General features: G+C 42.0%; 2 protein-coding genes across 4 annotated transcripts in view; both read right to left on the bottom strand.

Moving 5' to 3' along the window:
- LOC109894751 (hypermethylated in cancer 1 protein) overlaps positions 1 to 25,092 on the bottom strand; it is a 93,347-nt gene that overhangs the window by 41,299 nt on the left and 26,956 nt on the right. The gene's annotated exons all lie outside the window — the stretch shown is intronic.
- Positions 7,829 to 24,828, bottom strand: LOC109894054 (zinc finger and SCAN domain-containing protein 25-like). Of its 2 annotated transcripts, XM_031828133.1 has the most exons (7): positions 19,824 to 24,827; positions 18,754 to 18,884; positions 18,225 to 18,407; positions 15,046 to 15,210; positions 14,591 to 14,702; positions 11,015 to 11,142; positions 7,829 to 9,483 (listed from the first exon to the last, which is right to left on the bottom strand). In XM_031828133.1, the coding sequence occupies exons 1-7, from the start codon at positions 20,107 to 20,109 to the stop codon at positions 8,596 to 8,598; spliced, it is 1,893 nt and encodes a 630-aa protein (XP_031683993.1). In that variant the 5' UTR covers positions 20,110 to 24,827; the 3' UTR covers positions 7,829 to 8,595. The 2 variants fall into 2 exon arrangements, with proteins under 2 accessions (XP_031683993.1, XP_020342858.2); XM_020487269.2 differs by lacking the exon at positions 7,829 to 9,483 and having other exon boundaries at positions 9,742 to 11,142; positions 19,824 to 24,828.

Consider the following 25,092-nt stretch of genomic DNA (forward strand, 5'->3'; position numbering starts at 1 on the left):
GTTTTTGTAGAGTTGCTGAACGCAAATCCACAAAAATGTGAAGTGCTGGTATGGCATTCCGGACAGCTCTGACCCAAGTCTAGCCCTGTAGCTATACATGTTTATGTATATCGGGTTCGGGTTGGTAAGCCCCAGGTACATTTTGGAATGAAGCCCCCCCCCCACCCCTTCCATTAGTAAATAGTGTTAAATTGTAATACAATTAAAGCGTTTTAGATATGCCAGAACATCAGACAAGTCTGTTTTATGTGAAAATGTGAGCAAGCCCAGCTGTTCAAGTGAAGGCCTTAGTAATCATAAACATAAGTCTTACCCCAAGACAGGACATAACTATAATATGTCAGGTAACAAAATGGTTCCCAGATATCCCTTGTGTGTATCTCAAGCCACACTGCTACGATTTCTCTCTGTTGTGGATACTCAGGGAGGAGAAGTTATTGTAACATAGTTTGCACTTGAAGGGCTTCTCCTTGGTGTGAACAGTCTGGTGCTGCTTTACCACACGTGGTGCAGGCATACGGCTTATCTGCATCCGTTCCAATGCTCAGCCTCCCACGTTGTGATCCAATGACACCAGAGGAGGTAGAAGCAGGAGCTACCCTCAGGTGGTTTGTATTTGAGCTCCCTCCTTGACCTCTACTAATTGTTTGGGTGTTGTTGGGATTGAGTGCTGTGTTATAGGCTAGGTACATCTTGTGGTGAACACCCATACTGAACTTGCTTTAGACGAGACCCTAAAGAAGAAGACATACTTGCTGATAGACTACCAACAGGAATGTCTCCCACCACTCTCTGTGAAGGCTGAAGCCCAGGTTGACCTGCTCTGTTCATCATGGATACTGTGGTGTTTGTATCATAGGAACAGGAGGGTCTATCTCTATCAGCCCCAGGCCCCGCTTCATCCCTGCACTGAGACTGTGAAGAGAAGGGTCTGGGCTGCAGACTGGATCCCTGCCTCTGTCTCTCTGATGACCACCAGGACTGAGGTTGTTCAGTCCACCTGTCCACTGGTTGTGTTCTGTGTGGTTGTTGGGTCCGGGTTCTGACTCAGGAAGGAAGAGCGAAGGCTTCTCTACCAGGGTCCTGATCTGGGGACAGGGTTTGTAACCAGCCAACTCAGAGGTCCTGTCTCTTCCACCAGTAACACTGGATACCAGCAGGTCTTCGTGGAATGCAGACTACAAACACATTGTACAGAAGAGCATAAAGGTTTCTATAAGAAACTTTACTGTAACACACACAAACTTGATATTATGAAATGTGAACCACAGTCAAGCCCATCTCTAACACTGTGATTCAAGTACCCAACAATATGGAGCCATTGGAGTTCATTATAAAAAATGTCCATATGTGTTGATTTAAGAATGAAGTATAATGTTTTGGTTCGACTGAGAGAAGGGAAACTCAGTCCCTGTAATGATACAAAAAATAACCAAGTCAGCACAGAGTCCATTTTGTATTTAATTTCAACAAAATAGTCATACACTCACATAAGTTTGAAGTACAGTACTTTTATTGCAAAGTAGATTAACTTCTCACTATGGCAACACTACCATTTCTGTAAATTTGGTACCCTCGCTTTGATAAAATTAAGGATAGAATACTTTGGAAAAGGTTCAACATTACACACATCTTCCTGTCAAGTAAACATGAATCAAGGCACTATCCTTACCTCACTATAAAACACCAGTATCAACCTAAAGGGACTAAGTTTGTCACTCTTCATCAGTGAAGCATTTTTACAGACACCAACCATCACCATATCATCTACTCTGCCTCATCATCCTCATTCTTACCTCAGTTCACCTCATCCAGTTCCCTACTACATCCAAAACACATATACTTAACTACAAACAAACTACGTAGTACTACATTACATGTTACTATACTCTACACATGGGCTGTGTGCATTTTATGTTAGTGTATCCTGAGGTCTCTGTGAACCTCTTCCCGCAGTGCGAACAGCCTCTCTCCTGTGTTGACCTTCAGGTGCATTTTCAGCTGGTAATGGTGGGAGAAAATCTTCTCACACTGGGGCAGTGTCGGGATTTGTCCCGTTCGTATTTACAGGCTGTACGAGTGTGCATCCTCTGGTGGATCTCCACCTGTTTGGGGAAACTAAAAGTTTTTATCAAAGCACAGGCAAGGATATTGCTGCCAGTAAGATTGCACCTAAATCAAACATTTATCGGATCATCAAGAACTTCAAGGAGAACGGTTCAATTGTTGTGAAGAAGGCTTCAGGGCGCCCAAGAAAGTCCAGCAAGCGCCAGGACCGTCTCCTAAAGTTGATTCAGCTGCGGGATCGGGGCACCATCAGTACAGACTCAGGAATGGCAGCAGGCAGGTATGAGTGCATCTGCATGCACAGTGAGGTGAAGAGAGGATGGCCTGGTGTCAAGAAGGGCAGCAAAGAAGCCATTTCTCTCCAGGAAAAACATCAGGGACAGACTGATAATCTGAAAAAGGTACAGGGATTGGACTGCTGAGGACTGGGGTAAAGTAATTTCCTCTAATGAATGCCCTTTCTGATTGTTTGGGGCATCCGGAAAAAAAGCTTGTCTGGAGAAGACAAGGTGAGCGTACCATCAGTCCTGTGTCATGCCAACAGTAAAGCATCCTGAGACCATTCATGTGTGGGGTGTCTTCTCAGGCAAGGGAGTGGGCTCACTCACGATTTTGCCTAAGAACACAGCCATGAATAAAGAATGGTACCAACACATCCTCTGAGAGCAACTTCTCCCAACCATCCAGGAACAGTTTGTTGACAAACAATGCCTTTTCCAGCATGATGGAGCACCTTGCCATAAGGCAAAAGTGATAACTAAGTGGCTTGGGGAACAAAACATCGATATTTTGGGTCCATGGCCAGGAAACTCCCCAGACCTTAATCCCATTGAGAATTTGTGGTCAATCCTCAAGAGGTGGGTGGACAAACAAAACCCCACAAATTCTGACAAACTCCAAGCATTGATTATGCAAGAATGGGCTTCCACCAGTCAGGATGTGGCCCAGAAGTTAATTGACAGCATGCCAGGGCATATTGCAGAGGTCTTGAAAAACAAGAGTCAACACTGCAAATATTGACTCTTTGCATCAACTTCATGTAATTGTCAATAAAAGCCTTTGACACTTATGAAATGTTTGTAATTATACTTCAGTATTCCATAGTAACATCTGACAAAAAATATCTAAAGACACTGAAGCAGCAAACTTTGTGAAAATTAACATTTGTGTCATTCTCAAAACTTTTGGCTACGACTGTATATTGGTTCTAAAGCGCTGTTTGGTGTGTGCAGAATAGGCAGAGATTAGATGTGATGTACACAGAGCTCCAAAAGTATTGGGACAGTGACAATTCTGTTGTTATGGCTCTGTTCTCCAGCACTTTGGATTTTAAATGACAATGAGTGTGCAGACCGACAGATTTCATTTGAGGGTATGTTCATCCATATCGGGCGAACCGTTTAGAAATGACAGCACTGTTTGTACATAGTCCCCCCATTTTAGGGGACCAAAAGTATTGAGACATATTCCTAGCACGCAATGACTACATCAAGCTTGTGACTCTACAAACTTGGATGTTTTTGTTGTTTGTTATGGTTGTGTTTCAAATTATTTTGCGCCCAATAGAAATGAATGGTAAATAATGTAGTGCGTCATTTGAGTCAATTTGATTGTAAATAAGAATAGAATGTTTCTAAACACATATTAATGTGGATGCTACCATGATTACGGATAATCCTGAATGAATCTTGAATGAGTGAAAGACACATCAAATAAGTCACAAGTCACAAGCTTGATGTAATCATTGAATATGGGACCAAATACTAAACTTGACTACTTCAATACACTTAAGTGAATTTACAATACTTTTGGTCCTCTAAAAATGGGAGACTATGTACAAAAATTGCTGAAAATTCTAAAGTTATATGGATGAAAATACACACGCTCAAAATAAAGCTGACAGTCTACATATTAACCTCAGTCATTTTCAAATCCAAAGTGCTGGAGTTACAGGGCCAAAACGAGTCGCAATGACGAAAAGGCCGATTTTGTGTTTATTAAATAAACAAGTGTTAAATACACCATATGAAAACCACACATGTGTCTAAACTAAACTTCTCCATTAATTTGATAAACAGCAATCATTTTTACATTAAGTGTCTTGGGAAAGTAGTTGAATGGAAGTAATGAAATAGGCATTTGTGAACATCATATAGCCTACACAGTACAAACACAATATGTAACATACTGTTTAGGCTTATATATCACACAATGTCTTGATGAAATATTCTACCCAGGAATATTCAACACTGAAATCTGTTCCTCTCTTGATTCCAAATGCATCTGTGGGTCTTTTCTGCTGACAACAATAAAAATGAATCTTTGTCTTTAATGCAGGGTTTGAGCTAAACGTCAGAAGCTATCGAGTGGAATGGTTACTCTGCTGGTGTATCCTGAGGTAGCGCCTCTCTGAAAAGCTAATCCTGCAGTGGGTACAGGTGAATGGCCTCTCTCCCGTGTGGACCTTCAGATGCATTTTCACTTGGTTCTGGTGGGAGAACCTCTTCTCACACTGGGAGCAGATGTAGGGTTGTGGACCTCACAAGTCCTCAACTGGCAGCTTTATTAAATAGTACCCGCAAAACACCAGTCTCAACATCAACAGTGAAGAGGCGACTCCGGGATGCAAGCCTTCTTGACAAGTTACAGTGCCTTCACACCCCTTGACTTTTTCCATATTTTGTTTCTACAGCCTGAATTTGAAATTGATTAAATTTTGATTTTTTTTGTCACCGGCCGACACACAATACCCCGTAATATCTAAGTGGAATTGTTCTTTGACATTTTTACAAGTTAACAAAAATTTAATGCTGATATGTCTTGAGTCATTAAGTATTCAACCCCTTTGTTATGGTAAGCCTAAATAAGTTCAGGAGTAAAAATGTGCTAAACAAGTCACATAATAAGTTAACATGATTTTTAAATGACTACCTCATCTCTGTACCCCCCACATACAGATAATTGTACGGTCCCTCAGTCGAGCAGTGAATTTGCAACACAGATTCAACCACAAAGACCAGGGAGGTTTTCCAATGCATCACAAAGAAGGGCACCTATTGGTAGATACAATTAAATGAAAAAAAAGCAGACATTGAATATCGCTTTGAGCATGGTGAAGTTATTAATTACACTTTGGATGGTGTACACCCAGTACACCCAGTTACTACAAAGATACAGGCATCCTTCCGAACTAAGTGGCCGGAGAGGAAGGAAAACACTCAGGGATTTCACCATGAGGCCAAAGGTGACTTTAAAACAGTTACAGGAGGAGAAAACTGTGGATGGATCAACAACATTGTAGTTACTCCACAATACTAACCAAAATGAAAGAGTGAAAATAAGGAAGCCTGTACAGAACACAAATATTCCAAAACATGCATCCTGTTTGCAAGAAGGCACTAAATAATACAGAGAAAAAAAAATGTGGCAAAGCAATACACTTTTTGTCCTGAATACAAAGTGTTGTGTTATTTTTGGGCAAATCCAATACATTACCGAGTACCACTCTCCATATTTTTACGCATAGTGGTGGGTGCATCATGCTATGGTTAAGCTTGTAATTGTTAAGCACAGGCAAAATTGTTAAGCACAGGCAAAATCCAAGAGGAGAACCTGTTATCTGCTATCCACCAGACACTGGGAGATTAATTCACATTTCAGCAAGAGAATAACCTAAAACAGAAGGCCAAATCTACACTGGAGTTGCTTACCAAGAAGACAGTGGATGTCCTGAGTGGCCGAGTTACAGTTTTGACATGAATCTACTTAACTCTTTGGCAAGACTTAAATGGTTTCTAGCAATGACAAACCAATTTGACAGAGCTTGAAGAATTTTGAAAAGTATAATGGGCAAATGTTGCACAATCCAGGTGTGGAAAGCTCTTAAGAGACTTACAGACTCACAGCTGTAATCACTTCCAAATGTGCTTCTTCAAAGTATTGACTCGGATGTGTGAATACTTATGTAAATTAGATATTTCTGTATTTACATTTTCAATAAATTTGCAAACATTTCTAAAAACATGTTTTCACTTTGTCATTATGGGGTATTGTGTGTAGATGCGTGAGAAAATTCAGCCTGTAACAACAAAATATGGAATAAGTCAAATGGTGTGAATACTTTCTGAAGGCACTGTAGCTGACTTGTTGCTTGCATGCGATTGACTGTGGTCTTGGGGGTGGCAAAAAGCCTGGGGGAAATGTGCTCGTTCAGGGCATAGATGCCCCACGAGGACTTAGATGCCCCATGAGCCCTTAGCTCAAGGTAAGGGACATTTAGCTTGCTAACATTCTAACTTCTAAACGGATAATGAGCTCCAAACACAAATGAAAGCATGACCTTAGTATGAAATGTACCATCCCTTAGTGTAGCAATCACCCCAGCCACACTGTCAATTTATCATCAATGCGTCCACTCCTATATATAGTTTACATGACTACTTTTGTTATGTCGTGGTCATGAAGATGTGATCGACATAACAAGGGAATTATTTATTTATTCACATGTCCTCTCTGGACTTCCGTACAGATTAATGTAATAGTTTGATTAAAACGTAGACATGTTTTCCCTAATAATCTTCTTTACATGGACACATCTGATATCACACTACCTGATGGCACTCTGATGAATGCAGAAAATTGCCAATCAAAATAAAACGTTCTACCACAGGACCATGTTATTTTTGGGAAGCATATTTGATTCAGAGTTCGGACATATAAAGTTTGTAATGTGAAAACATATTGTATGCATAGACTTGACAGAACTAGTAGGAAAAGGTGAATGTTGAACACATATCCAGTAAAAATGTTGGATTTCATAATGAAAAGGTTTGACAGCCGAATTAAGCAAATCGACGCAATCGGTCAGGCTTCACTTCACTTCACTTGTGCTAAAAAGAGGGAGGTTCTCTCGGCTGTTGCTAACACATGGCAGATCAAATGGCAGATCAAATACATAGCTGAAACGCTGATTAAGATGTTTACATGCTCTAATAATATTAAAGATTGCTCAGAAAACCAGATGATTTAATTGGCGTATGCTTAATTCGATTTTGACATAATGCCCGATTAAGATAAACAGTGTGTGTTTTCATGATTATTGCATAATCGGCCTACTGCCATAATCGGTTTAAAATTGAATTATTACTGTGCATGTCAACGTACTCACTGTCTGGAATTGGCAAGGATGTATCACTAAACATAACTTATTGATGTACTATTTATAGATCGATTGATTATGTTCCATGCGTCATATTGTTTTCAATTAGTAAATAATAGGAAATGCTGCTAATCAATTCTGGTTAGAATATGATAGTTTTTGCAAAATACCTAAATAAATCAGTGGAATTATAGCCTACTGTCCAAAAACGGACTTAATTATTAATTATGGTTAACACATGTAGTCACACATGTGCAGAGCGGAAGGGTTCGACAGGCCCCACAGCCTTGGCCTTCTTTAATAAAACGTACCTCTTGCCATTCCTCTGTATCGGTTTAGAATCTTTACACTTCTGGGAAGGACGCGCTCCCGTGCTACCTGTAGTTTCCTCCGCAATGCCCTGTTTTCTTTCTGGCTTTGAGTTATTTCCAAACGAAACACTGCACAGTCGTCGTCTACGAGTTAACAGATCTCTGCCACGGCTGCATTCGCTAGCACCTTCATGTTAGAGGCTAGTATGAAAAACCATAGTTAGCAGCTAGCTAGCGTTACCAACACAACATATATCAACCAAGTCCTGTCTCCAACGCCAATAATGAGGTAAGTATGTGATGCTGTGCAGTTAAATGGTGTTAATAAACGTCTAAATAATATTTAAAAACGCTTAACGTGGAAAATTTTCCCGGACACCTCACTTTTTCTAGCGATATTACGGCAGTTTGAAAACAATCTTTAGAGGTGCATACCGCCACCTACTGTACATGGTGGTAAATCCTAGAAAAAACTTAAACATTTTGGAAAGAGGGAGAAAAAAAGACATCCATACAAAAACACATTAGACCCATAAAAAAAACTGTTCTTCGGCATACAGATCACTGACAATCTGAAATATACCGTGTGGTGTTGCACTTCTTCAACCTCATGAGGCTGACAGTACAGGCGCATCAAAGCTGGGACTGAGAGACTGAGAACCAGCTTCTATCTCCAGGCCATACTACTGTTAAAGTCACCAAAGGGTGTGGTTAAATGAAAAAGGTGTATGTGCACTGTTATTTGAAATAAGGTACTGCTTATTACATTACACATATCTCCTATGATCAGTATCTTTTAAGCTGAGAGCAGACTTATTTAGAAAGAATGTTAGCAAAAAGAGTAAAATAATAGGACTTTATTCCATCAATCACCTCAGTAAGGTAAATATTAAACTTTCCTTGCTCTAGCCTAGGTTTACTCCCTCTGAAAACAGTTTACACAAGCCTGTTTCAAATGACAAGTTAAAGGGTTAATGAAGGGTATGTGGTTCAATTACCCTCTTAACCCAAGACACTTAACATGATAACTATCCCAGACATACATCTCAAGCCACAGTGCTACGATTTCTCCCGGTTGTGGACACTCCGATGTCTGGTAAGGTTACTCAAGAAGGAGAAGCTCTTGTAGCATAGTTTACACTTGAAGGGCTTCTCCTTGGTGTGAACGGTCTGGTGCTCCCTCAAATAGTGTGCCCTAGCGAAGCGCTTCCCACACGTGGGGCAGGCATACGGCTTGTCCGCGTCTGTCCTAACGCTCGGCCTCCCACGTTGTGACCCAATGACACCAGAGGAGGTAGAAGCAGAAGTCTTTGAGCTCCCTCCTTGACCTGAAGCCATTGTTTGGGTGTTGTTGGGATTGGGTGCTGTGTTATAGGCTAGGTAACTCTCGTTGTTAACGGCCATCCTGACACTGTCTGTATTCATAGGGTACCCATGAGGCAGCTGAGGAAGGCTAGGCCGAGGTCCATGCCCTCTATGAACCCATTCACCAGGCATTAGACAAGATCCTGGAGAAGACAGACTTCCTGTTAGACTCCTACCAGGGGGGTCTCCCACCACTCTCTGTGAAGGCTGAAGCCCAGGGTGACCTACTCTGTTCATCATGGATACTGTGGTGTTTGTATCATGAGAACAGGAGGGTCTATCTCTATCAGCCCCAGGTCCTGCTCCATCCCTGCACTGAGACTGTGAGGAGAAGGGTCTGGGCTGCAGACTGGATCCCTGTTTGAGTCCTCTGTCTTTTTGATGACCAATAGGACTTCCACCTGCCCACTGGTTTTGTTCTGTGTGGTGGTGGTTCGGTCCTGGTTCTGACTCGCGAAGGAAGAGTGACTGCTCCTGATCCAGGTTTCTGATCCGGGGCCAGGGTTTGTGACCAGCCACTTCAGAGGTCCAGTCTCTCCCGCCAGCAACACCGGATATCAGCAGGTCCTCATGGACTGCAGACTGTAAACACAAAATATACAGAAGAGCATATAAAAGGTTTATATAAGTATCTCTTTACTGTAGACATTATAAAATGTTAACCACAGTCAAGCCAATCTCTAATATTGTGATTAAAATCCCCAATAATATGGAGTCATTGGTAGTTCATAAAAATTGTCCACATGTGTTGATTCAAGAATTAAGTTTAATGTTTTGTTTCGACAGAGAAGGGAAACTCCGTCCCTACCATGATAAAAAAAATAACCAAGTCAGTCAGCACAGAGTCAATTTTTTATTTAATTTCAACAAAATTGTAATATTGTGAAGTACAGTATTTATTGCATAAAGTGATACATGTGACTAGAATAACTTTTCTCCCTATGGTAACACTATCCTTTGTGTAAATCAGGTACCCTCACTTTGATAAAATGAATTTTAGAACGCCTTGAAATAGGTTCAACATTACACACAGCTTCACTACATTAATAAACATGAATTAAGGCAATATCAGTGCCTCATTATAAAACACTGGCATCAAACCGACAAGGCTGTCATTTTTCATCAGGGAAGCATTTTTACAGACACCATCACACCAACTATCACCATATCATCTACTCTTCCTCATCACACTCATTTTCATCATCCTCATTTTACCTCATCCAGTTCTGTACTACATCGAAAACCAACAGAATTAACTACAAACTAGCTAATACTACATTACATGGGTTGTGTGCATTTTCTGTTGGTGTATTCTGAGGTAGCTCCTCTCTGAGAATCTCTTCCCGCAGTGCATACAGGAGAACGGCCTCTCTCCTGTGTGGACCATCAGGTGCCTCTTCAGCTGGTGCTGGTGGGAGAACTTCTTCTCACACTGAGGGCAGCTGTATGGTTTCTCCCCTGTGTGGACCCTCTGGTGCCTCTTCAGGTTGGATGAGTCTGAAAAACTGGCCCGACACAGGTGGCAGCTGAAAGGTTTCTCCCCTGTGTGCATTCTCTGGTGGATCTTCACCTGTTTGGGGAAACTGAAGGCTTTCCCACAGAATGAACACGGGAAGCGCTTCTCTTTGCCACCAGATCTATTGATAGCGTTACTACTACTGTCATTTGTCAATGGGCTTGTGTAGCCATTTAGTGTTGAGGCACTGGCATTGTCTGAGGTCTGGTTTAACATTAGGAGAGTGTGAGGAGGACGAAGGCCAGGGAGGGTCTGTGATGTCGCAGGGTCCATGTTCCAGTTGATAGATCCTATAGAAGGTATGCTGAAGGCAGCATCTGTTAGGGGGGTAACCTGAGGTGCCATCAGTCTCTCTGAATCACAACTATAGGAGCAGGACGGAGCATCACTAGCCGAGTCTGTGTCTATTCTCTCCCGCCGCGAACCGACACATCCCCATCCCTGCAGACCAAATCTACGCCCCACTCTGGTCTCAGCCAGTCTGTTGTCATGGAGACTAAGTTCGGTTGTTGTTTTGTGTTCGACTGTCTGTTTCTGGTTGTAGTTAACAGTGTTGTTCCCCAGCCCAGAGTTGAAGATGCTGTCCCATCCACTGACCTCCACTATTTCTCCTCTGGTCCTGGCCTGCTCAGTGACGTTGTCCCCCGGGCCCTTGGCTGCACCCATCTGGGTCTGGGATTCCAAGATGGCCGCCCAGTCTCTTCTGTTAGCCTCCAGCCAACCATCTGTAGGAAGAGGTTTCAAAGTAGACTTTACAAACTTGGCAGAGAACTCTACACATGGAGTTTGAGTCAATTATCTGGTGAAGTTCATACAATACAATGTGTGTTTTTGTATGTAAACATAAGTTGTATTGATTAAATAGCCAGGTGCATCACTATTTCCATTGAAGTATATCTATTATGTTCTGTATGTGGGTCTTTCTATAAACTATGGTACCAGTGAGGATTTCCTACGCTGGACAACTTTGTGTCATTACATTAAGGTATAAGGGGGGGGGGCATAGATACACCATAAGACCAAAAGTATGTGGACACCTGCTCCTTGAACATCTTATCTTATTCCAAAATCATGGGCATTAATATGGCGTTGGTCCCCCTTGGCTGCTATAACAGCCTCCACTCTTCTGGGAAGATGCTGGAACATTTCTGCAAGGACTTGCTTCCATTCAGCCACGAGCATTAGTGAGGTCGGGCACTGATGTTGGGCGATTAGGCCTGGCAGCGTTCCAATTCATCCCAAAGGTGTTCGATGGGGTTGAGGTCAAGGCACTGTGCAGGCCAGTCAATTCTTCCTCACCGATCGACAAACCATTTCTGTATGGACCTCGCTTTGTGCACAGGAGCATTGTCATGCTGAAACAGGAAAGGGCCTTCCCTAAACTGTTGCCACAAAGTTGGAACCTCATAAACATCTAGAATGTCATTGTATGCTGTAGCATTTAGATTTCCCTTCACTGGAACTAAGGGGCCTAGCCCAAACCATGAAAAACAGCCCTTTACAGTTGGCACTATGCATTGGGGCAGGTAGTGTTCTCCTGGCATCCGCCAAACTCAGATTCATCCATCGGACATCCATCGGGTGAAGCATGATTCATCACTCCAGAGAACGCGTTTCCACTGCTCCAGAATCCAATGGCGGCAAGCTTTACACCACCTCAGCCGACGCTTGGCATTGCGCATGGTAATCTTAGGCTTGTGGCAGCTGCCCGCCATTGAAACCATTTCATGAAGCTCCTGCCGAATAGTTCTTATGTTGACTTTGCTTCCAGAGGGAGTTTGGATCTCGGTAGTGAGTGTTGCAACTGAGAACATACTATTTTTACACACTACACGCTTCAGCACTCAACGGTCCTGTTCTGTGAGCTTGTGTGGCCTACAACTTAGTGGCTGAGCTGTTGTTGCTCAGACGTTTTTACTTCACAATAACAGCACTTTCAGTTGACCGGGGCAGCTCTAGCAGGGCAGAAATTTGTTGAACTGACTTGTTGGAAAGGTGGCATGCTATGACATTGCCACGTTGAATGTCACGGCTCTTCAGTAAGGCCATTCTACTGCCAATGTGTGTCTATGGAGATTGCATGCCTGTGTGCTCGATTTTATACGGATGTTGATGAAATAGCCGAAGGGGTGTCCAAATACTTTTGTATATATTCAATAAAATTGCCGAGTTGATTTAAAACCTGTTAACCCTTTCTCATGGTTTGTGTCTTGATGGATTTGTCCGACATAAAACATTAATTTTCTGTCCTTAAATTTATGGCAGTGTTGCCATTAGATCATACATTAGGCATTAATCAGTTAAATTAGACTAACTTTAACCCTGTAAGAATCCTCGATCTAGCTGTCGGACAGTTTTTTTTTTTTTGTATAGAGATCTCAGAAATACAGTGCAACGATGTAACATTTTGTGTGTCTGTGTGTTACGGGGTGAAAACAGTTTATGGGCACAAATCCCCAAAAGATTGCAAAATGCTTCCAACTGAATGAGTCACCTTGATACTTAAAACCTAAATCGATACTGTCATTAACGTGGTTCTTCAATAATTACATAATACTTGTTGGATGCGCATTTGATGTCGAGCTGTTTAATTATGCTGTGATATTTTCACACATCGTCATCAGATTTTTTTTTATTACATTCAAGTGATGAACAGCTGTTAGTGATAGCAAATGCTATAAAACATCGGCACAAGTGCTGGGGAAAAAAAGGTGTTTGCGAGGAATGTCCAGAATTTGTCTCATTTGTTATGCCTGTGAAGACAGTTGTGCCTGGATCCACGTTGGATCGAATGTCCCTAGTGATTTGATCGGTTGTCGTCTGCTTGATTTTCAACAGGGTCTCGTAAGATTTAACATAGAAAGCATCAAGGCAATGAGTTGATGTTTTCATATGTTTTTGTGCCTCAGATTGGACACAGTCCACTGTGCACAATTGTATGCAACTACCACTTTGATTATTCTCAGTCTTGTAAGCAATTTCTGGGAGACTATCTTTTACTAATCTATGTCAGATGAAAAATATATTATCTGTGGTGCACAATTGAGTCTACGGTGCACAATTGTGTAGGATAGACTATTGCGCAACACCCGCCCAAGCTATTCCTATGAATTATTCTGGATATAATGACAATACATTACACAGCCTAGTGGGCTTCATCACAATTTGATCTGGTAATGAAATTACATGACAAATACATTTTGGTTTCCATGTTACACCTGTAATTTTAAACAATACAGGGGGCTTGAAGTAGCCTACTTGAACTTTCATTTGGAGCTCGGAAATTCAACTACTGGAATTGGCCTACCTTGAAAATAAGATATTTCCTCAATTTGGTGCTTGAAAAGTCCTGTAATTATTGTAGCCAATTTATAAGTCCTCCTGCTCCCTTATAATTATCTGCAATTTCATTTTTGAGAAATGTGGCCACTTTCGTTTGTTTCCCGCTGCTTCAATTGAAGGGTGTTGTGCTACTCTGTTTCTGTAAAACCACGTGTGGTTTATTATGAGGACGACAACATCTAATGTTGGCTTCAACCTGTCTTTCCATACAAATCCTTCCAGTACAAAAATAACCTGGTTTTTGGTGGCTTTCTCATTATAAAAAAACAACTGATGGTGAGATTCAAAATGGTGAGTTTGATGCTACCGCTATTCACTGCTTTATGTGTGGCTGCGTCGGCTACAGGAAAACCGCCATGCATGCAACCAATCTATTTAGTTAGGCAACTCCACATTATTCTCATATTTTAGAATGTAATAGTAATTTGAATATCAATGCATTGACAAGGCCTAAAAAAGTGGTAATGGTTTACTTTTTTGGGGGGGACACTTTTTGGTGGTGGTGGGGGGTTCTATATTAGGCCCTATATTTCCAATGATATAAATTATACAATATTGAGGCCCTTGAAAATGACTAAGTGCCTGAAAAAAAAGTCCCTGAAGGTCCTTGAATTTGACTTTCCAATGTCTCTATGAACCCTTCTTAAAGGATGTATAGTATTGGGCCTATGTTGTTGTATAGGTGGCATTAATGGACAATTTGCATATTCCTTTAAGTACACTGTGGAACTGCAAGAAAATCATTATTTTTGTTTCAAACCATTTTTGAAATTTTGATCCCAATTTTGAGCTCATCATTTATAAAAAGACCCAGATGTATTTCTCCCTTACCTTGCTCCCCCATCTTTAGTCCACTCAGCAGGTCAATGCTCTCTGGTCCGTCTTCTATAGTCTCCTCTTTGACTAGTAGCAGATCAGTCTTCCCATCCTCCATGTCTACTGACTGTAAGAGATACAGAGTGAGAGGATGTTGGATCAAGAAATCTGATATCAGCACCCTGCTATGGAGCATCTTCTGATTGGGCAATGAGGGATTGCTATGAGTACTATGGAGACTATGGTTTGAAATTCAAAGAGATGGTCCCATACTTAAGACAACATTTATCAAGAGCTGGGCCCGTATCCACAAAAAGTCTCAGAGTAGGAGTGCTAATCTTTCCATATAATCCTATTCTTTATGATCTAAAAGGCTAAACTGATCCGAGATCAGCACTCCTACTCGAGAGGCTTTGTGGATACAGGCCCTGAACTAATACCATTCAGACAGTAGTTCACAGTGGGCTCACCTCAGTGAGGCTGTGTGTGGTCCTGTGCTGCTCAGCTGGTTCGTCTGCCGGTTCAGGAGGAGGTGTAGTCTGGTTGTCCTCCATGACCATGGTCCCCTCAGGGTTTCCCAGACCCTCCTCACACCCCTCCTCCTTCACCAGCAGCACCTCTGGACCCTCCTCCTCCTGGAAGAGAGAGGTGATACAGATTACACAGACGTACACTCCCTCGGGTACATACACAAAGATAATAAACACACTTTCAACATGGATGGGCCATACTTGCTAACATTATAAACAGTTTCTCAGTCTCAAAATGTGCATCAGCCAATTAAAATGGTTGATTTACTTGCACATGATAAAAAGCTACAAAACTGCTCCTCGGCGCCGATGACGCGGATGTTGTTTAAGGCAGCCCCCTGCCCCTCTATGAACCAGAGAGGTTGGGTTGAATGCATTTAGTTGTACAACTGACTAGGTATCCACCCTTTTCTCTTTCTTTACATTCTAGCTGGTCCGATCAGATAACCTGGCACATGTTATCCTTACGCTAATCTCACAAGGTGGCAGTGATTATTTCCTGTAACAAATTCCACATCATCCTATCAAAGACCTTTAGACTTTTTATCCACAAACCAATGGTATTAATTAAAATAGGTACATTTAGGTACACCAGAGGGATTATTTTAAAACCTACAAATTCAAGGTTATTTTGTTCCACTAGGTCTAGGTCTGTAAAGTGTTGTGTCCCAATATTGCATGATGATGCATCCTTGACTAGGCTACTACCTCCCATATGACCAAAAAGTTTTTGCCTATGAATGGATGATTTTTGCATGTTTGGTTCCAACCGTGAAGCATGGAGTAGTAGATGTAATGGTGCTTTGCTGGTGACACTGTCTGATTTATTTAGAATTCAAGGCACAATTAACCAGTATGGCTACCACAGCATTCTGCAGCGATACGCCACCCCATCTGGTTTGTGCTTAGGGGGACTATCATTTGTTTTTCAACAAGACAATGACCCCAAATACACCTACAGGCTGTGTAAGAGCTATTTGACCAAGGAGAGTGATGGAGTGCTGCATCAGATGTCCTGGCTGCTTCAATCACCTGACCTCAACTCAGTTGAGTTGGACCGCATAGTGAATGAAAAGTAGCCAACAAGTGCTCAGCATATGTGGGGACTCCTTCAAGACAGTTGGAAACGCATTCCTCATGAAGCTGGTTGAGAGAATGCCAAGAGTGTGCAAAGTTGTCGTCAAGGCAATTTTTAAAAACATTTTTTATTTAACTAGAAAAGTCAGTTAATAACAAATTCTTATTTACAATGACGGCCTACTCCGGCCAAACCCGGACGATGCTGGGCCAATTGTGCGCTGCCCTATGGGACTCCCAATCCCAGCCAGATGTGATACAGCCTGGCCTCGAACCAGGGACTGCAGTGACACCTCTTGCACTGAGATGCAGTGCCTTAGACCGCTGCACCACTCAGGACAGACGTCCACAAATTCACTTTTTTGAAATGCATTCCAGGTGACTACCTCATGAAACTGGTTGAAAATGGCAAGACTGTACAAAGTTGTCATCAAGGCAAAGGGTGACCAATTTGAAGATTCTCAAATATATTTCAATTTGTATAACACTTTTCTGGTTACTACCTTGTAGAATAATAGTGAAGACATCAAAACTATGAAATAACACACAATGTAGAAAATAGTACAAATAAATTAAACTTGGAATGAGTAGGTGTCCAAACTTTTGACTGGTACATCAAACACCCACACACACTTTATCCTTAATTTACTCAAGTCTTTATATTATTTTACTTGTATATTAATTATATTAATTGTTCCAGTCAATATTGCTCAAATTCAGTACTTTTGATTGGGAATAATTGATGGACAGCAATATTCAAACATTGTCTCAGATTTAAGTCAGGATCACTCAACACCTCTTGGAAAGTCATTCTGGTGTGTATTTGGCATTAGAATGTGTGTAATGTGTGAAGAATACAACTATTCCAGGATTAGGTGTTGCCACAATACTTTAACTTTCTAAGTCCAATTTAATCCCCTTTAGACTTAATTTTAAGGAAGAAAAATGTAAAGACTGTGCAAGGTATGTGTAGACTTTCACTAGGCACTGTATATCACACAATGTATAGATGCAATATTCTACACTGAAATCTGTTACTCCAAATGCATTGGTGGATATGTTTTGCCGACAACAAAGAAAATTAATCTTTGTCTTTAATGCAGGGTTTGATCTAAACCTCAGAAGCTATCGAGCAGACTGGTTACTTTCTATGTTATAGACTGGAATGTTTTTTTCTGCTGGTGTATCCTGAGAGAGCTCCTCTTTGAGAACTTCTTCCCGCAGTGCTTACAGGCGAACGGCCTTTCTCCTGTGTGGACCTTCAGGTGCCTGTTCTGCTAGTGCTGGTGGGAGAACCTCTTCTCACACTGGATGCAGCTGATGGGTTTCACCCCTGTGTGGACCCTCTGGTAGATCTCCACCCAATGAAGGCAGCTAAAGCCTTTGTTAGAGAACATGCAGAGGAACCGTTTCTCTTTACTACCCCCTGATGTTGCGCGACCTCCCTGAGCCTGGGCTCTAGCCCTGTCATTTAAGTTCAAAACCTGATCGAAAAGGACACGGCCGTGTGAATCGGAAAGTGCCATCGACATGAACACTGTATCGCAATCCCTGAACGCATGTACAGGGGAGTGGGTCGTGGCATTTGGATTTGTCTCAAAGCTTCCCCTGTAATCTAAGAAATATTTGCAGAGTGTCTGTCTCCTAGGTGACTATCTGCATTCCATGTGGGAAGAGCGCCACCCTCCACTTTCAAAGTCATCTCATCTACCAAAGACTACAACCTCCCCTTTCATATCTAGGCACCCTTCAGAGTATACAATACTATTGTACCGGTTCCATTCCCCTCTAGATCATTCTGTGTGTCTAAACCCCACGGGCATGTTGCCAGGGTCCATCTCTGTAGTGTAAGAACAAGAGATCATCAACACAAGTGTCTAACGCCTCACCATCTCCAAGGGAATGAACCGTCCTCTGGCTCTGGTAAAATACTGGTAAATACTCTGAGCTGGGAACAGGACAGCCTAGTGGCAACAGACTCAGTCTTTATGGGTCTGATCTGTGGTCTCTGACTTAAGGACGGCATTCCACGTTCCACTGACCTCCGTGGTGCTGTGCCGTGTCTTGGCCTGGGGCGCCATGACGGTGGACAGGTCCTCTGTGGCTACAGGGGGCGCCACTCCAGACGCTGCTCCAGTCTGGATGTCTCTGCTGTGTCGTGGGTCCTCCTCTCCCCCAGTCCTCTCCTGCTTGACCCCAGGACCTGCATCCTCTGCGTCTGCAGACTGACACAAGAAGAGAGGAGGTTATTACCAGGAATGGGGGAGGTTATTTGAATATCTGAAAGGAGCTTGGTATTCGAAATACTTCGAAAAATATCATAGGTCTATTTTAACTATGAAAAGGCTTTGTCTCCATTAAATACAATTATAATTGTTTGAATAGTGAAAATATTTAAAATGCCCATCCCCAGTTGTTGCCGGTACATGAGTAGAATTGGATAACAATGTAATTTTGAAGTCTCACAGATAAATGAAGATGTAAGCAAGTGAACAGCTGAGGGGAGCCATCCTGAAATAAACTGGACACATTTGATGTACTGTAATTTTTATGTAATACTATTACACTAACCTCTATCACAATAACGTGCTGGGTTGAGGTTCCACTCCCCTCATCAACAGTGATTGGTTGGTCATCTCTCCATGTATTATGTCCCGCTGGCTTCACAATGCTTCTGTAGCCTTCAGTGAGATGTCCTTCACCTGAGAGTGTGATTGGGGGAAAAGAGGTGGTTAGGTTAGCTACTGTCAGTGCTATATTGTACACTATTGACAGTTTTGTCACTGTCTAGAATAGGCAAGAATGCAAGGTAACACTTTAAACTTCTTAATATACTATTTATTGATCAATGTATAGTGTTCCATGTATCACATTGTTTTCATTTAGTAAAAAATAGGAAATGCAGTAAATCAAGAATCAGATAAGAGACTGGTTCGAATATGATCATGTGTCTTTGCTCAAGATGGATAATTAATTGGGGGAATTATTGCTTATTATTCAAAAACTGACCAAGACACAATTCTGGCTAACACATCTGAACATGTGCAGAGGGTAGCCAGCAGATCCTATCTGCTTGTTTACAGCTGCACTAGGATTTGACAGACTTCCTGTGTAGATTAAGACATGTGGAGCCAGAGTGAGATATGGTTTAGAAAATGTACTTCAATTGATTAGTGCTTTGGACACTCTTGTCCCATTGTTACAAAGAGAATATTGAAGAGTGCTAGTTAAGTAAACTGCCATGTTTGTCCTCATGCTAGCTAACAGTAGCCATTATGGAATGGCGTTGAACAACAAAGGAGCTGATTGGCTGACACTGCCATTCCCAAAATGGCCGCTGTTGCTTCTGCTACCTAGCATAATAATAAACAGTCCAGTTTTCCAGAAAAACTAGCAGTCTTTCAATTCTCTCAGTGTAACAATTTGGATAATTGGACAATTCAGAATACAAAGCATTTTTTAATCCCTGGATTGAGGTATGCTTTCTGAGCCATGTCTCGCCCCGGCTCTGTTTTAATCTACTCAGAAAATATGGCTGACCTAGACCTAGTGCAGCTGCAAGCAAGCTGGTCGGATCTGCTGGCTAATGCAGAGAGTAATGGGGCTACAGGCATGAACTGGCGGTATTTTGTCAAACGCACCTCTTGCTATTCTGTATCGGTCGACGACTTTGACACTACTGGGACGACTGGCGAGGACACGCTCTCGTATTGTCCTCTCTGCGCGCTCCCGTGCCACCTTCAGTTCCAGTAGCTGTAGTTTCCTCCGCAATCCCCTGTTTTCTTTCTGGCTTTGAGTTATTTCCAAACGAAACACTGCATAGTCGTCGTCTACGAGTTTACAGATCTCTGCCACAGCTGCATTCGCTAGCACCTCCATGACGGAGGCTATTTGAGTGTGAAAAACCATACAATTAATGTTAGCCATTATTGTTAGCAGCTAGCAAGCATTACCTAGATAACATAAATCAACCAAGTCCCGTCTCCAACGCGAATTAAAGACTACCTGAGGTTAGTATGTGATACTGTCTAGTTAAATGAGTCATATTGTGAATTCAATGATGTTAATAAACATCTCAATAACCCATACAAATTCAAAAGAGGAAATTGTTCTTGGTAACTGGTCACTTCCGTTAACTTCTTTGATATGACGGTTCGCAAACAACTGTTAGAGGTGCATGCCGCCACCTACTGTATGGGTGGTAAACTACGGGTTGAAACCGACATTATACAAAGTAAAAAATAAAACTCCCCCTCCTTCAGTCACATTCCAATTTAAATCACATCCCGACACAGGCTCAGGAGTCTGTTAGGGCAGTATCTTCGTTGATAGGGTTACTTGTACTGCCTCTTCTGTCAAATCACTGAGTCCCCCAAAAAACGTTCAGCTGCACTTAAAATGATGCCAATTTAGTCTGATTTCTTCTCTGTTTGTGCTGTGCAGTTGATGACCATTGCAATAAATGCTACAAAGCACACATTTTTACACACACATTCACTGATGCAGGCTCTACTACCATTGCATCTACAGCTCTATTCGTTCCTTCAACTCTTCTCACCACCTCCAGGTGGGACACATGCTGGACAGTCCAATTCTATCTAACAGGGCAATTCAGTCCAATTCAATCTAACAGGGCAATCCGGGGGCATGTTTGCCACCTCAATTGCAGCATCTAACCTCCACTAGCATTCGATACTCTTCCTGTCTGCAAACACTTGAAACCTTACCCTTTAAGAGCCTACATGCTAAATATTTGGTATCTCACATAGCCCAACTTTACATGAGGGAGAGATTGTGGATTAAGTGTATTTCTTCATTAAATCGACCATACGGGTCAGTCAACCTGCTCCAATAACTACCTACTTCCTCAGGTATTAAATCTGTACACACTTTATGCGCCATCCCAGATATAATCCTGTTGATAGGCGCTCTGCTTTGAAGATCCATACACAAAACATTCCACTCATATCTTCTTGAGACACAATGCACACCTCTTGTACTTCGCAGACACACAAAAAAATCTAAATAAACCCACTTCTTGTGACTCTGACGCCACTTCACCCAACACATTCCATGACATCTATCGAGACTTCAAAAGGATTTCCAAAACACTCACTCAGACTAAAGACGAGTCTAAGGGTTTCCACAACAACTTTACTTCTGTTGTTTCCTTTTCACCACTGAAACCCACTCATTCTCACTGTCATCTTCACTCGCCAGCAGTTTCAAACAAAATATCAGTTTCTGCTATGTTCCTCACCTCATGGCTATCCATACTCGGACCACTTGTGTTTACACTGAACAGAAAGGATTTATATTAAAGATGAGACCCTGAAGGAGAAGACAGACCTCCTGATAGACTCCCACCAGAGGGGTCTCCCACTACTCTCTGTGAAGGCTGAAGCCCAGGGTGACCTGTTCTGTTAATTATTGATAATGTGGTGTTTTTATCATAGGAACAGGAGGGTCTATCCCTATCAGCCCCAGGTCCTGCTCCATCCCTGCACTGAGACTGTGGAGAGAAGGGTGGGCTGCAGAATGGATCCCTGACTGGAGCCTCTGTCTCTCTGATGACCACCAGGACTGAGGTTGTTCAGTCCACTTGTCCACTGGTTGTGTTCTGTGTGGTGGTGGAGTCTCTTTTTTTATGGTGGTTTTGAAACAGTGGCTTCTTCCTTGCTGAGCGGCCTTTCAGGTTATGTCGATATAGGACTCGTTTTACTGTGGATATAGATACTTTTGTACCTGTTTCCTCCAGCATCTTCACAGGGTCCTTTGCTGTTGTTCTGGGATTGATTTGCACTTATCGCACCAAAGTATGTTCATCCTTCCTGAGTGGTATGACAGTTCTGTGGTCCCATGGTGTTTATACTTGCGTACTATTGTTTGTACAGATGAACGTGGTACCTTCAGGCGTTTGGAAATTGCTCCCAAGGATGAACCAGACTTGTGGAGGTCTACAAATTTTGGCTGATTTCTTTTGATTTTCCCATGATGTCAAGGAAAGAGGCACTGAGTCTGAAGGTAGGCCTTGAAATACATCCACAGGTACACCTCAAATTTCCTCAAATGATGTCAATTTTCCTATTAGAAGCTTCTATAGCCATGACATAATTTTCTGGAATTTTCCAAGCTTTTTAAAGGCACAGTCAACTTAGTGTATGTACATTTCTGACCCACCGGAATTGTGATAAAGGGAATTTATAAGTGAAATATTCTGTAAACAATTGTTGGAAAAATCACTTGTGTCATGCACAAAGCAGATGTCCTAACCGATTTGCCAAAACTATAAAAAGAAAAAGACATTTGTAGAGTGGTTGAAAAACTATATTTAATGACTAACCTCGGTGTATGTAAACTTCTGACTTCAACTGTACACAAAACAGTTACAAGAGACATAACTATGTTTTTTTCTAACAGTTGTCTGGTTTTTTTTCATCGTCATTGCAAACATGGGCTAAACAGGAGGCAGAAAACTGGCTATATGGCAGCATAACTATAAAGATTATATCATCACACAAAACGCTAATTGTTTTTTCCAAATGTGTAGACCGTCTTGTTTGAGACTATTGTTACAGCAATATCAGTTACACCAGACAGAGAAGGTTGTAGCCTTCATACATATTTTTGGAACTTTCATTAAAATCGCAGCTGTTCAGACATATGAGGCAGAGACATCTGCTATATCATCATATTGATCAAATTGCTTTTGGGTTCAGAAGAGGGTGAGTAAATGGAGAAACTTGAACATGCTTAAATAACACAAGCGCAGAATGCGATTTGGATCAATAGATTTGAGGAAGAGGGGATGACAACTCTATTCGTAGCCTCTGCATTTCTGTACATTTGCTACCCTCGCTTTGATAACATTTATTTGAGAATACTTTGGAAAAGGTTCAACATTACACACATCTTCATGTCAAGTAAACATGAAGATTTATTAAGGCACTAGAAAACAATTAAGGCACTATCATTTCCACATTTAGAAAACACAGGCATCAAACAGGACAAGGTTGTCACTTTATCAGAGAAGCATTTTTACAGACGCCATTACACCAACCATCAACCCTGCCTCATCATACTCATTCTTTCCTAAGTTCACCTCATCCAGTTCCCTACTAAATCCAAAACCAACATAATTAACTACAAACTAACTAACTAGGACTACATTACATGTCACAATACTCTATACATGGGCCATGTGCATTTTCTGCGGGTCATTCCTGAGATAGCTCCTCTCGGAGAAACTCATTGCGTACAGGCGAGCGGCCTCTCTCCCGTGTGGACCTTCAAGTAACATCTTCAGATGATGCTGGTGGAAGAACCTTTTGTCACACTGGGGGCAGCTAATAGATTTATCCCGTGTGGACCCTCTGGTGCCTCTTTAGGTGACAAGCATTGGCAAAGCGCATCTGACACTGGGTACAGCCAAAAGTGTACAACCACCGTGTGCATCCTCTTATGGATCTCCATCTGTTTGGGGAAACGCTTATCTTTGCCATTAGATCTGCTGATAGCATTACTACTACTGTCATTTCTCAATGGGCTTGTGTAGCCATTTAGTGTTGAGGGACTGACATTGTCTGAGGTCTGGGATTAACATAAGGAGAGGAGGACAAAGGTGTCAGGCAGTGTTCGTGTTGTTGCAGGGTCCATGTTCCAGTTGATAGATCCTATAGAAGGCAGGCTGAAGGCAGCACCTGGTAGGGGGTTAACCTGAGGCGTCAGTCTCTCTGAATCACAACTATAGGAGCAGGACGGGACATCGCTAGCCAAGTCTGTGTCTGTTCTCTCCCGCCGCATATGGACACCTCCCCGTAGACCAAATCTACACCTTGCCCTCGTCTCTGCCAGTCTGTTGTCATGGAGACTAAGTTTGTTTGTTGTTTTGTGTTCGACTGTCTGTTTCTGATTGTGGTTATGAAAGGGTTAGGGTCCCAAAGACCCTCCCCATTATTGATTAAGGGGACCTTAAAAGTCTTATGTTTTGCTGCAGGCCTTATAAGATACTGTTATGTGCCTAAAACTCTGCCACTATACGTTGCACAAGCCATCTATATTAGTCTTTGTGGTTAAGCCCTAGCTGTTGTAAGAGTGTGCTTGCAGGCTAGGTCTGAGTCAGACCGAAACTAGATAAAGAGAAGTAACCACTGTCTGGTTTTGACATCTTGATCTTGTGTGACAGTGGACAATGCTAATGAATTCAGAGAAGCTAGTGTACTAGGTTACCTTATAAGGTAACCTCAGCATATTGCTGTATACATACATTGACGTAGGCGATCATACCACCAGGGAGTGATCACATGTATAAAATCAGCTGCGCCCTTAGGTGGGATGCAGAACTTACTCTGAAACACACATGCTGTGTTTCCATTGTCAACTTCTGTCTGAAATTGCATTAATAAAGGTTTGATTGATTTACTTAAAGAAGATATTGTCTGACTGCTGATTTCACCAATAAGCCAATGATTGACAAGGAACCTACCCCAACAGTTAACAGTGTTGTTCCCCAGCCCAGAGTTGAAGACACTGTCCCATCCACTGACCTCCACTATGTCGCCTCTGGTCCTGGCCCGCTCAGTGATGTCCTCCCCATCTATGGGAATCCAAGACGGCCGCCCAGTCTCCTCTGTTAGCCTCCAGCCAACCATCTGCAAGAAGAGTTTAGAAAATAGACTTTAAAAACATGGCAGAGAACTCTACTCTGGAGTTTTTGTCAATTACCTGGTCAAGTTCATACATTGTGTTTTTGTATGTAAACATGAGTTGTATTGATTTCATTTTATGAATGAAGAAAATTCCCATTGAAGATCTATTACTGTCTGTAGGCTATATGTATTTCTCCCTTACCTTGCGCCCCCATCTTTAGTCCACTCAGCAGATCAATGCTCTCTGATCCATCTTGTATGG

Source organism: Oncorhynchus kisutch, linkage group LG7, assembly GCF_002021735.2.
Source record: "Oncorhynchus kisutch isolate 150728-3 linkage group LG7, Okis_V2, whole genome shotgun sequence".
NCBI lineage: Eukaryota > Metazoa > Chordata > Actinopteri > Salmoniformes > Salmonidae > Oncorhynchus > Oncorhynchus kisutch.

Bases quoted from the DNA above. Each gene is read 5' to 3' on its own strand.
- LOC109894054 (XM_031828133.1), bottom strand. From the start codon at position 20,109: ATGGCTAACATTAATTGTATGGTTTTTCACACTCAAATAGCCTCCGTC. The intron at 18,885-19,823 runs GTGCGTTTGACA...TCACACTCTCAG, and splicing joins CCGATACAGAATAGCAAGAG to GTGAAGGACATCTCACTGAA. The intron at 9,484-11,014 runs GTCAGTGGATGG...TTGTGTTTACAG, and splicing joins CCAGAGGAGAAATAGTGGAG to TCTGCAGTCCATGAGGACCT.